The sequence below is a fragment of the Nelumbo lutea genome, chromosome 3, assembly GCF_056320005.1.
Source record: "Nelumbo lutea isolate HS-2025 chromosome 3, American lotus-T2T, whole genome shotgun sequence".
NCBI lineage: Eukaryota > Viridiplantae > Streptophyta > Magnoliopsida > Proteales > Nelumbonaceae > Nelumbo > Nelumbo lutea.
The window spans coordinates 20,431,655-20,445,228 of record NC_142686.1 but is presented as its reverse complement, the minus strand read 5'-3'; the positions used below and the strand labels follow the sequence as shown (position 1 = coordinate 20,445,228).

The 13,574-nt window shown below is 39.6% G+C and overlaps 1 protein-coding gene across 4 annotated transcripts in view; it reads right to left on the bottom strand.

Annotated features, from left to right (window-relative positions):
• Window positions 1–1,623: 1,623 nt before the first annotated feature.
• The window catches only part of LOC148863441 (inorganic pyrophosphatase TTM1-like), a 50,553-nt gene continuing 38,602 nt past the window's right edge, over window positions 1,624–13,574 (bottom strand). For all 4 annotated transcript variants that reach the window (XM_088980693.1, XM_088980692.1, XM_088980694.1 and 1 more), the window contains 6 exons: window positions 5,046–5,240; window positions 3,959–4,081; window positions 3,757–3,878; window positions 3,108–3,228; window positions 2,717–2,989; window positions 1,624–2,194 (listed from right to left, as the gene is read on the bottom strand). In XM_088980693.1, the coding sequence (XP_088836819.1) occupies window positions 1,976–2,194; window positions 2,717–2,989; window positions 3,108–3,228; window positions 3,757–3,878; window positions 3,959–4,081; window positions 5,046–5,240 (1,053 nt within the window). In that variant the 3' untranslated portion in view covers window positions 1,624–1,975. The remainder of the gene's footprint in view (window positions 2,195–2,716; window positions 2,990–3,107; window positions 3,229–3,756; window positions 3,879–3,958; window positions 4,082–5,045; window positions 5,241–13,574) is intronic.

The window sequence follows — 13,574 nt, the reverse complement described above, 5'->3', positions numbered from 1 at the left end:
TACTTTCCTACCCCTACCTAAAAGTGAAATATCTCTTGAAGGAATCAGGGAACTCTGCTTTTTCCACTTTGAGAATGTCACAAGCATAAATGTGATTACAAGAAAGATCTGGTACCTGAAATTTGGGATCAGGGTTGGCCCAATTCATGACAGAGTCAGGCCATCAAAGCACTGTAAATTCTACATATTGCTTTCAAGTAGCCACAGTTGCTACTAATAAGGGCTTGACATAAATGCACAAATAGTGTCCTAAAAGACATTTTGTCCTCTAACGTGGGGTGTTCCTTCAGGCTTCAGCTCTGGCCTCTAGCATGGTCCAACATACCAAAGCTATGCACATGGATGGAAGGGCCCTTCAGTCTTTGGCCACTCAAACTGTACTAAATGCAGATGGGCAAGCAAATGAATCATGAACAAGAGGTGGTTTATTTGTCCGGGCATGATATCAATGTCCAGCTACCACCCACAAGCAGAGCATTCATGTTAATCACAGTATAAGCTCTAGACAGAATTATGCAAAGGACACCGGCATGCTTGAAGCTGTCTGCAGCAGTCAGCCCCACTTCCTGGACTAGGAATTACTCCGAGAGCGGCCACCTGTGGCTGTGGTAGAAGCAGTATGAGAGGAAGCTCAAGAAGCTATCACCTATTTGTTCATTAACCCATCTCATCTTTTCTTTCTAATTAGACAAAGGAGACGAGGTTACATCTGCTTTTTTACTGCTTAGACTAGTGACCAGTGTAGTAAGTCTCGTCGAGAAATTCACCAAGTAATTGACCTGACTACGATACAAACATCAGCTGTTTGAGAACTTCCTCCCACCACAATTCAGTCCCTTGTTTGTCATTTTGCCTAAAAGAATATTGATTGCATAAGCCTTTTTACTCCACATCTGTGGTAACGTGTCATGTAGAGGGAGTTCGTAAATAGTTTTGGGCTGTTTTTCCAAACAGCTAAGGTTCTTCCACCCAAATCCACTCAAACTCGGTGAGTGTTCGGATTAAACAGGTTGGTTCAGAAACTGCTTCTCCTAGTTGTTGGAGTCATCTCTACTACCAATTCAGCCATTGTAGTGCTCCTAAAAAGTACAAGTGTCGACATGCATGTTCTAAGCCTAATTTGTTTCCAATGCAATTTCATTTGGACTGGTGCAAAAGCATGGGAGTGCAAGTTAGTTCAATGTAATTCAGCAAAAGCGAAACAGATTGTCAACTTTTCTGATTTGTGATATGCATTTGTATTAATGCAAATGGAATTGCACGGTAAACAAACAGAGCCTAAAGGAAAAATAAACCAAACTCCAACACTCTCATAGACTCATACGTCTGCACAATTTACATTGCAAACAAATGGAGAACATCTACTCAAGGTATTCTCACAAATAGATATAATTTTGAGTGGTGTAGCCCTCATATGCTCCTTAGGCTGCATTTGGTTGCAGTGCAATTTGATTTGCCCTACTTTAATTTTGTTTTGAGTTTTACTTTATTCCGCCTCAGATCTTATTTTACTTCGTTTGCACTGCAATTAAATAAAATAATGTAAAATTTGAAATACAAATTAAAAATAAATCAAAATTTACACCCAAATCATTTACACTACCATTATTGCAACCAAACGCATTATGGGAATTAGACTTGCTGCATCATCACCTTAGTTACTTAAGAAATCTCTTTAACTCAATATGCCAACATTCTCTTAACCAAATACTGGAAAAAAATCATGCATATTGGTGAACAACCCCATGTGGGAGTTGGGAACTTCTAGGTAGCCTTTAAACCAATCAATTTACAGTTTTAGGAGACAAAACCCTTCTTTTAAATGATCAAGAGAACTACCAAAATCTGTGATTACGCCCCAAATCTCTACTGATAGATCAGACTATCGTTCTACTCTCTTTCCCGAGCAGAAGGGTAGGCTCACCATACATGTAAAGTGATAACTATTTCAAGGAATCGTTATTTGGCAGAGGATTCAATTTCGTGATGAGAGACCCTTGAACAACAAGAACCCAAGGCCCCCAATGGCTATGGTTAAAACAAGAGGAACTCCGAAAAATTCAACATCTTCCATTATGCTTTTCTGGATTGCCCTTCCTTGGTGAGAGTATTCACCCAGGTTCTCATGAAGGAGATTGCTGAGGTTGTCTAACTGATGCATGATTTGACGTTGTCCTCGAGCAATAACCAGAACCTGTTTATAACAAGTAAATCAGAATCACGTTTAAAACAGAATGATCGGAGCTCAAACAAAATTTAATCAAATTGCAGATGTCAGTGCAGTCTTATAAAATAAAGTGTATTGATTGAAAAAGAGACTCTATACTGAACCTTCAATGCAACATTCATCCACACCACTCAACTATATTTCAAAAGCCAAAGTGGGAGTAGATGATTTAGCCAAAACATCAGGACAAAATTCCGTTTGCACCCTAAGCAAAGGACTCCACATGCTAAAAAGAGGCTTGGTCATCAACAATCAACATCATATTTTGCAGATGGCCCATTCTCATGTGTGGTTCTTTTGGGTGGGATGTTGACCATGTATTATATCAACTTGACCGTCCAATTAAGGAAATCATTTATTGGACTTTGTGGATGCTTTTTCACTAAACAAAAACCAGTTGCTTGGACCACCAGCAGCAGATGAAATGGGTATGCACAGAACCCTTAAATAGATAAACAAAGATGTGAGATGCTTGATTTTTCATGGTACCTCTTCCATTAATGGGGACTCCTTAGCCAATTGGGAAGAAGATGAGGAATTGGGTAGAATGGACCCAGTCAAGGAACCGTTGCTTAAATTAGACACAAAGAGTGAAGTGGGTCCAGAACCATTGCAGGCTTCAGCTTGCAGTGCCAGGTTTTGCTGGCTAGGAGAAACTTTCCTGATGGTAAGTTTAGAATTTAGCTCTTCAATCCGAGAAGTGAATTCATCCATTCTCTCGTTCAGTGTTGAAATTTGTTCAGAGAGTTGAGTAACGACTCCCTAGCACAATCGACAGAGAAGTTAATAAACAACGCTAAAGGTTTAGTGCATACTGTTCGAAAATAACACATTTTGTTGAATATTATTTTCTTGAGAGTTGAGACATGCATGAACTCACTTGGTTTGCTAGAGTTGCAGGTGATTCTGGGACTCTCCCATCAATCCTACTGTTGATGGCAAGTCTTGTCAGCTTGGACAGATTCTTGTCCCTATGTGTTGTATAAGAGTGTGACAAACCACTGCTTAAAAATTAAAATACACAAGTGTACCATGAGTTTTAGCCTTTTAGGCGTAAAGATTTTTTAAGGAAAATACCATACTAACAAATTTAATAAACTAAGCAATAGGCTTTTGCGCAACCGAAGTGGGTTTCTAAATAAAGTGGCCATGTGGATCAAACATTATTATGTCACAACTAAACCCACACGTTGAAGATGTTACATTACTAGTATTGTTGTCTGTTCACAAATAATTAAACAACATGAATTCCCAAGTTGGCTAAGCACAAACAAATAACCAACCAGGTATTCCTGTCTTTTCTATTGCATGGATTAAAGGATATTTATCTTGCTCTTCTATCCCTTGATAAAATAAAGTTATTTTTCATATTTATTGTGAAAATGGAAACAGAGACAATATGAACACTCAAGTTGGTTCGTGACAAAGAAACAACAAGGTCCAAAAAATTTCCAAACAAGCTAATTTGGTCAAACACTTATATCATGCCCATGGTCTGAGTCATCACGGAAAGGGATAGTGCATATTACCTTTTCAGATGCTTAATCCTCATGGAAACCTTATCTGCAGAGGCCCGAGAAAGTGCCTCTTTGGGGCTCGAGGCCAGATCATCATCTATACTAAGCTTTGTCTTCAAATCATCTGGTAATGCCTGTGAAACAGATCAGATCAGGACTAACCAAGCACAAAAGGGCATAACCAATTAATAAGACATATGAAGAGATGTCATACCATAACTTCGTTAACAAGTTTTTCCAACTGTATCTGTTCTATGTATGTGTGAGGAACATATGAACCTTCCAAACCTAGATGCTCGGCTACATATCTTACAAATAAGCGGTCCCTTCCTTGCACCTTTTTACCAGAACCAATGGAAAACATTAGTTTCTAGATTACCAGGATTTAATAAGATGGACAATTTATTGGAAAATGATGAATAATTGTAGATGTCAATAGATCCATCTTTTAGGCAAGTGGACACTGATTCAATTGATAACTAATAACTGGAAATTAAAACATCAAAACTCCTACGGGCAAATATGAGGTACGGGTGTAATTGAACTGAGCCGAGCTGAACATCAGCATGTCTAGAGGCTTGGTTCGATTAAATATTTGATGAGTTCGAGTTCAGCTCAAAAGGTCAAACTTTTTTTGGTCAAACTCGAGTTCAAATAACTAATCGAACTTACCATGAGATTTAAACTCAATTGGAATCAAACTCAAGCCCGGATTATTCGATTAAAGCTCAATTCGATTGCACCCCTAACATGATGTCTTCATTGGGTTTGGCCATAGCAACTGCAATTACATAAAACTATAAAAGATGAATCCACTTGGGAAATCTAGATCAAAAAGCATAGTGGCTTAATCAATTGGCCTTTTTCTTCAACAGGTGATGATATTTCATCATTCCTTCAACTAAAATGGTAAAAGTTAATAACATTCAATAGTGTTAATCTCAACAAAGGAGATTTTTGCATGCATTGCATGTGCACCCAAAAGGAATTTGAGTTTAGTTTTCTGCCCTTCATAAGATAACATCAGCTTTTTAAAAGTTTTATGCAACATCATGCTCTTGCAAGATGCAATATTTTATCTTTCAGTAAAGCGCCACTGCAATGACCACTCTAATCAAAGGAATTAGTAGGCATCCTGCAGGTCTTTCACACAGTCATGGTATTTTATAGGTTAACTAAAACATGCAATGTCACCATGCAAAGACACAAATTAATTGCAGGCAACACTGATTTGAAATCCTTGAGTTCCAAATGCAGATAAATGATGGTTGTATCCAAGTCATGGTGGCATGGTACAATACCTGAACATAGTGACGATTGAGCTGTTCTAACCAATCAATTTTCACACAGACCCTGTCCTCAGAGAAGATATGGCTGCTTCGCTTCAGGATGGCTGCTATTGTGTACCCCAAGGCCATCAAACCACCAAGAAGACGCACACTGACTTCAAAAGTTATTCTTGGTGATATAATGAATGGCCTATCTGTAACCCATTCCTGAGATCAACGAATGCAATTGAACAAAAAAAGATGAGCGTCTAATTGTCACTTTTACCAGGAAAACAAATATTGTGAACAAAATTAGAATCATAGGAACAAAATGAGATACTCAGGATTAAAAGAACATGTATGATATACCAAAACATGGTTTAACTGTATCATACAATTCATATCCAAGTTACTCCCATGAAAGATACAAGGAAAATGAAAGTATTACTGGACCCTACTGGGAACATGTATGGTTCTTATAAAATACATGCTTGTATCTACCACAAATACTTAATTCTTGCTTTGTTGTATAAGGAACCATTTGGTAATAAGTTTTAAAGGATATTACAGGATCCTTAATAGGTGAAGCTGACATTGGGTAGATTACCATACCCTTGAATATTTTTATTTTATTTAATTATTTTATCCAATATAATCCAATATATTCCAAGGCAAGTGAAACTTACAAGTTTTCTGATCACTGCAAGCAAGATTAGTAACAGTTTAAAAGCAATACTGAATTAATACTTCACCAAATAACTGAGATTTTGCTGCAGAAATCTCAGAATAATAGGATTGTATCTATCTCAGTCCCAAAATGGAAAGTTTCAGGACTGTCGACTAGAAGATGGGATCAAAACCCTATCAAATCTGAACCAATCTTCAAAGCAGATTAATGACCAGTTAAATGAGGCTTGGGCGACACCAACTACAAAGTTTTAGGCTGATTCAATCAGCCAATTTAGGGAAAATAAGGAAAAACTGACCTGCTAGGCATCTTTTCTAGAAAAAAACCTATCAGCTTCGGCTGATTAAAACAGCTCTCAAATAACCTTCAACCAGAGTTTGATAGTAATCAAAATACTTCTTAAACAATCCTCTAATCACCCAAGAAGTTAATCAAATCAGCAGCTGGTGGATATGACCTGCTGGGCGTCTTTTCTAGAAACAACCTATCAGCTTCGACTGATTAAAACACTCAAATAGCCTTCAACCAGAGTTTGATAGTAATCAAAATACTTCTTAAACAATCCTCTAATCACCCAAGAAGTTAATTGAATCAGTAGCTGGTGGATATGACCTGCTCCGATATCATGACAATCTTCCAGTTTGTGAGAACACCAAAGGTTTCAGGGGTGTCTAACATAGTTGTCAAGGCGGGTGCCTAGGCGCCGAGGCGCCCTTGGAGGCTCGCCTCACCCAATCGCGAAGCAGTTATGTGTTTATATACAAATTTCTTTTTATTGTTTTCTTATTTGTTAGGGTTTAATCAACACAAACATTGCTAACTGTTGTATTAAACCCATGATTTGAAGTATCGATACACCTCTGTGTATTGGTACTTATAACAATACTACCCCTATTTTTTTATTTCTTTGGTTTTCATTTTCATTTTTAAATATATATTATTTTAAATAATGGGTCCCCGAAAACACTTGTAAACAGGTGTATCAGGATCCCAAAGATACAATTCACCCAATACGGGGCATACGAAATTTTGATCCTTGATTGAACCCTCAAAGATTTCAAAACCTGAACCAATAAGAAAGGGAAGAACTTCAAATTTTGTCTAATCAACACATTTTCTTCTTCTTCTTCTTCCACCTTTTATTTTCTTCTTTTCCTATAATAAAAGTAGGGGTTCAGCCCCTACATTTTTTTAATTTTCTTTCTTTTGTTCTTTTTCTTCTCATAAAATGTTGATTTTCCGGACTTAAACATGAAATTTATACTTCTCTTATGAAAATTATGGATAATTATTAAGGAAAGGTGGTTATGGAACACCTAGGAAACTACCCAAGGATATATGGTTTTACACTTAAAAAAATTCCATCACCTAGGTGATGCCTAGGCACCCCACTGTTGCCTAGACTCGCCTTGGTGCCTTGAAAGCTATGGTGTCTGTTAGATTTAGCCGAATAAGGGTAGATTAGTCAATTCACCTTGGTTAAGTTATGAGCTTAAGTGGCAGTCTTATTAGAGGTTCTCTGTCCCATACTTAAGTAGGGGCAGTTTAGTCCTTGTACATTTTAATTAGAGCCTAATCACTATTAAGAGGTCGACTGATAGGGTTTAGCTATCAGGTTCAACAGTCCTTTCATCTTCTTCTTATTCTCCTTCTCTTTCTTCTTCTCCTTACTGGTTCGGACTACTGTAGCAACAGTAGAAACATGGTATCAGAGCAAGGTTCGTGACCTGTTTCAGTTCGTGCTTCAGTTCTCTCCTTTTCTTCTCTAGGCTGTCAATGGAGAAAAGTGGTTCGTCCCAAGCCTGAAACATCTCGGCTCTTCTTTTCTTCTGGTGCGCAGAACCTCCTTTCCTAAGAAAACAACTTCAGCAGTGAATGGTTGGCTGAAGCTCTCAAACGAAGGTTGGTTATCTCTTCTCTTTGTGCTGTTGGTATTTCTGGGTTGAAAATCTTCAAGAACTTGAGAGGACTGATCAGAACCTAGAGAACTAGGTTGGTTGTTGCCCTGGTTCTTGGAAAAATTCCAAGAACAGGCTGTGTTTACAGTGACCAAATGGTGTAAGGGCTGCTGCTGGTGGCCGAATGGTGTAGGGACTACTGTAGGTGGCCGAATGGTGCAAGGTGTAATGCAATGGTACTAGTTGAGTTCTTGTTGGTCTTGTGGTGCCCTCTTAAAAGCATTAAAGCGGGTCTGTATTGTGTGTGACAGCTATGGCTGTGTGGTGGTGCTTGTGATGCACAAACTCTGTTGAGTAGTTGTAAGAGAGCTTGCATGTGGTTAGTAAGTGCTGAATTAATGTCGGTGTAGTCTGTGTTTTTTGTGAAATCAGTAGTGGTGTGGATAAGAACAAAAGCGTGTGTATCTATCATTGTGTTTAGGGACTGCTGTAGGTTCTGGAACATCAAACTCTTGACAGCAGCACTTAGTTGGTGATTGGGAAGTCAGATTAGAGGCAGCACTGAAAGAGTATCATGGCAGCAATGGGAGATGGCTGTAGTGATTAGAAACCTAGTGTGGTGGTTTCCTCTGACTATCTAGGTGTACAGATGACCTCAATTAAACTGAATGGTGAGAACTATGTTCCATGGGCCAAGTTGGTGGAAGTTTTTCTCAAGGGAGAGAAAAGTGAAGCATATGAAAGAAGATAAACCACTGGCTGACTCTCTAGGGTTTGATGATTGGGAACAGAAGGATGCTATCATGATATGGCTATGGAACAGTATGGAACCCAAAATAAGTGCCAACTTCATGCTCTTAGATACAGCTAAAGACATATGGGAACATGCCAAGAAGCTGTATTCTGGGCAAGATAATACTACAAGGGTATATCAGCTCTATCAGGAGTACATTGGTCTGCAACAAGGAAATAAAACCCTAGAAAAGTACTATGCCAGTATGAAGAACCTTAGAAATGAACTCAATGTCTATCATCCTCTCACTCCAGATGTTAAGGTTCAACAACAACAGAAGGAATAACTAGATGTCACATGGTTCTTATGGGGTTGAAATCAGAGTATGAACCAGTTAGGGCCCAAATATTGGGGGGCTTTACCCTTCCTACACTTGAAAAAGTGTTTGCTCGGCTTCGCAGGATTTCTTTGGGACAGATAGAGAATCCCACACAGTCTGATAGATCAGCTTTTGTGACAGCCAGAGGAGGTGGACATGGTACGAAAGGGGGAGGGCATACCTCCCGAGGAGGTCGTGGTGGTTCCATATTTGGCTATGGTGGTGGTCGTGACTCAGGGGGAGGCCGTGGCAAAGAAAAAGGCAGCTCTACAAGGAAGTGTACCCACTGTGGCAGGGAAGGACATCCGATAAATTTCTGTTATGATCTCCATGGCCACCCTCCCTCTAAATGGGCCAATCATGTTGTTTCTAGTGGGATTGATGTCAGTGATAATCAACAGGTAGACCTAACTCCTTCCACATCTACATCTGTTTCCGGAAGGGAGATGGTGAGTGTACCGCGTGATGAGTATGAGCGGTTCCTTCAGTCCACTTCACAGCACACTACTACTACTCTTGCCCACTCAGGTATAGCTTGCCTGTCATCTAAAACCTCTCCTTGGATTATTGACTCTGGAGCCTCTGATCACAAGACCAGGACTCCAGGTGTGTTATCTTCTCTCTCTGAAACTTCCACATATCAAACTATTACCCTTGCCAATGGTTCCTCCTCTCCCATCTGTGGTGTTGGCAATGTTGACATGACTTCTCTTTCTTTATCATCTGTTCTATATGTCCCTAAGTTTCCATTCAATCTTATGTCTGTTAGTAAATTAACCAAGACTCTTAACTGTTCTGTTACTTTTTTCCCTTCCGCTTGTGTTTTTCAGGATCTCAGGACGAGGAAGAAGATTGGTGGGGGCATGAAGCTGGTGGATTGTATTATCTTGACGGTGGTGGATCGTCAGTTGCACTTCAGACTTCACTCACTCCTCTACAGTGGCATTGTCGACTGGGACATCCTTCTCTCAAGGCACTCAAGATACTAGTTCCGTCTTTGAGTCATTTTTTAGTGTTACAGTGTGAGTCGTGTCAGTTTGGGAAACATCGTCATGTTTCCTTCAGTCCTAGAGTTGAAAGTCATATTTGAGTCATTTTGCTTTGGTTCATTCAGATGTTTGGGGCCCGATCAAAATAGAGTCTTATAATGGTTACAAGTATTTGTCACTTTTATTGATGATTGTTCAAGAATGACATGGATTTATTTAACGAAAGAAATGAGTGAATTATTTTCCATTTTTCAAAAATTCCATGCTGAAATACATACACAATTTGGTGTTCCAATCAAAGTTCTTCATTTAGATAATGGTCGTGAATATTTTCTTACTTCCTTTCAATAGTTCAGAACAACATGGCATCATTCATCAAACTTCATATGCATCCACTCCTCAACAAAATGGGGTGGTTGAACGGAAGAACCGTCATCTCCTTGAAACGGCTCGGTCTATTCTTCATCATATGAGTGTTCCTAAACAGTTTTGGAGTGATGTTGTACTTACTACAGGCTTCCTTATTAATCGGATGCCCTCCTTTATTCTTCATGGCTGGTCTCCCTTCTCTATCTTGTTCCCCACCTTGTCTCACTTTCCATTAACACCTCGTATCTTTGACTGTGTGTGCTTTGTTCACAATCTGAGTCCTGGAATAGACAAGTCGGATGCACGCTCCATTAAGTGTGTCTTTCTTGGCTACTCTCGGACTCAAAAAGGGTACAAGTGTTACAATCCCATTACTCAGAAGTGCTATGTCTGTCCTGATGTCACCTTTTTTGAGTCTGTTCCCTTCTTCTCAGGAACTGAAGCATCTTCGTCTCCACCTTTACTTCCTCTTCCTCTTCCGGTCAGTGATCCCGTTCCAGGTGTTCCTGTTGGAGTTGACTCATCACCTCATCAAGTGCAGATCCCTACTGAACGACCACCAATTCGACAAGTGTATACACGTCGAACGACATCAGCCCCTCCTCCAGCTTCTACCTTGTCCGCGAATCCTGTCGTTGCTCCTGTTGCTGAACCCTCAGGACTTGATCTACCCATTGCCTTACAGAAAGGTAAACGTAGTTCTACTCTCCATCCCATTTCCAATTTTGTTTTAGTATCTCGCCTTTCCGCCTCACATCGCCAGTTTGTTTCACTATTGTCATCTACTTCCATACCTAACAATGTCCAAGAGGTTCTTAGTTCACCTGGGTGGAGGCAAGCAATGGAGGAGGAACTCTCTGCTCTTCAGCATACTCACATGTGGGAGCTCACTACTCTTCCTCTTGGTAAGCATGTTGTGGATTGTAAATGGGTGTATTAAATACTTGCCAGATAGTAGTGTGGAGCGTCTGAAAGCCAGACTTGTTGCTAAAGGTTATTCACAGTTGTATGGAATGGACTATATGGAGACCTTCTCTCCAGTGGCTAAGATTAGCTCTGTCCGTGTGTTAATTTCCCTGGTAGTTATGTATGATTGGCCCCTATTTCAACTTGACATAAAAAATGCCTTCCTTCATGGTGACCTTATAGAGGAGGTATATATGGAGCAACCACCTAGGTTTGTTGCTCAGGGGGAGGCTGGTAAGGTGTGTAGACTGAAAAAGGCAATTTATGGGTTAAAACAATCGCCCTGTGCTTGGTTCAGGAAGTTTATTGAAGTGGTGAAAAATTTTGGAATGAAACAATGCCAGGTTGATCACTTAGTGTTCAGCTATGACTCAGAAGCTGGAAAGATTTTATTAGTGGTCTATGTGGATGATATTGTCATAACTGGCAGTGACAAATTGGGGATCGACAAACTAAAGGTCTTTTTGCAAAATCATTTTCAAACAAAAGACCTTGGGACATTGAAGTATTTCTTGGGTATAGAAGTTGCTAGATCAGGACAAGATGTAAACCTGCGCCAAAGAAAATATGTTCTCGATCTATTGGACGAAACATGACTCTTAGGTGCAAAACCGGCTGAGACTCCTATGGAACCAAATGTTAAGTTGAGCAGTGATATAGGGGAAATATTTGATGATCCTGGAAGGTATAGACGACTAGTGGGGAAGTTGAACTATTTGACTATCACGAGACCAGACATCTCCTTTGCAGTCAGTGTGGTGAGCCAATTTATGCAGAACCCTCGGATATCTCACTGGGATGCAGTTCTTAGAATTGTAAGATATCTGAAGGGAGCTCCGGGCCGTGGACTGTTGTATAAACCAGGAGGAAAACTTGTAGTTGGGTACACGGATGCAGATTGGGCGGGCTCTGTGTCTGATAGAAGAACTAATACAGGTTACTGCACATTTCTTGGAGAAAATCTTGTGACGTGGAAGAGTAAAAAGCAGACGGTTGTGGCTAGAAGTAGTGCTGAAGCCAAGTATAGAGCCATGGCACACACTACATGTGAATTAGTGTGGTTGAGGAATCTCGTACAAGAAATCGGGTACCACATGAATAAACCTATGAAGTTGTATTGTGACAATCAAGCTGCGCTCCATATCTCATCCAACCCTGTTTTTCATGAGAGAACAAAGCACATAGAGATTGATTGCCACTTTGTGAGGGAGAAGGTTCTTACTGGAGAGATAAGCACAAAACATGTAGGCTCAGGTGATCAGTGGGCAGATTTGTTTACAAAAGCCTTAATCTCAAGGAGAGAGAACTATATATGTAACAAGCTGGGATTATATGACATATATTCTCCAACTTGAGGGGGAGTGTTAGAGTTAGCTGAATAAGGGTAGATTAGTCAAATCACCTTGGTTAAGTTATGAGCTTATGTGGCAGTCTTATTAGAGGTTCTCTGTCCCATACTTAAGTAGGGGCAGTTTAGTCCTTGTACATTTTAATTAGAGCCTAATCACGACAGATAGGGTTTAGCTATCAGGTTCGACAGTTCTTTGATCTTCTTCTTCTTCTCCTTCTCTTTCTTCTTCTCTTTACTGGTTCGGACTACTGTAGCAACAGTAGAAACAGTGTCTAATAGAATGAATCGACCGCCAGCCCCAAAGAACCTAAATATACATTAATTATATGTATTAACAAAGGAGCCCTTGAAGGGCTAAAGGTGAAAAAACAGTAATTATAGAAAGGGCCCTTGGAGGGCTGAAAGATAATAGTAGACAAAGACTATAATACAACAGGGACCATAGAACTACGGTACATCAAGCGTCTCCACAAAGCCAGCTATTTTTTTGGTACTCTACAGGTTTGATGGAATTAGTTCAACACTCTCTCCTATTAGATCCAAGTATATAAATATAATAGACCAAATGACATTAGTTGTAAATGGTGCACTGTCCACTTCACATTCACTAAGACAGTTCCACATATTTTACAAAAAAAAAGGAGAGAATTCCACCTAAACAAATATGTTAAAATAGGTGCCTATGAGGAATTTAAATAAAAAACAATTCAAGAAAACTAAGTAAATCTAACAAGGATTTAAAATCACTAGTACATATATAAAAACAAATTTGCCACTAAAACAAGTAGCCATCTTGGTAAAAATTATTTGCACATGGCATAGTTTTCAAGGCACCAAGGCGAGGCTAGGCGACTAGGGGTGCCTTGTCTATAGTATTGAGTGAGCAACATGTTTCAACATCAGGGTATTGTGTGACAAACATGTTTCATGTTTCCAATTACCATTATCTTTTATGCAATGTATTCTTAACTTATATACGACATTTTTTACGGATAGAACTCCTCGAGGCAGATGCTGAAATCAGATGCAAGAGAACAGTTCGCAGGTGGACAGAACTCCTCAAGGCAGAACATGCGATGGCTTCCAGTTGTTAAAGCTAAAGAAGGCAACCAAGAGAAGAGGGGAGAAGACAGAACAAACCCAAGATACACCAGGAATAGCAGAGATGATCTTGAAGGAGAAGATGATG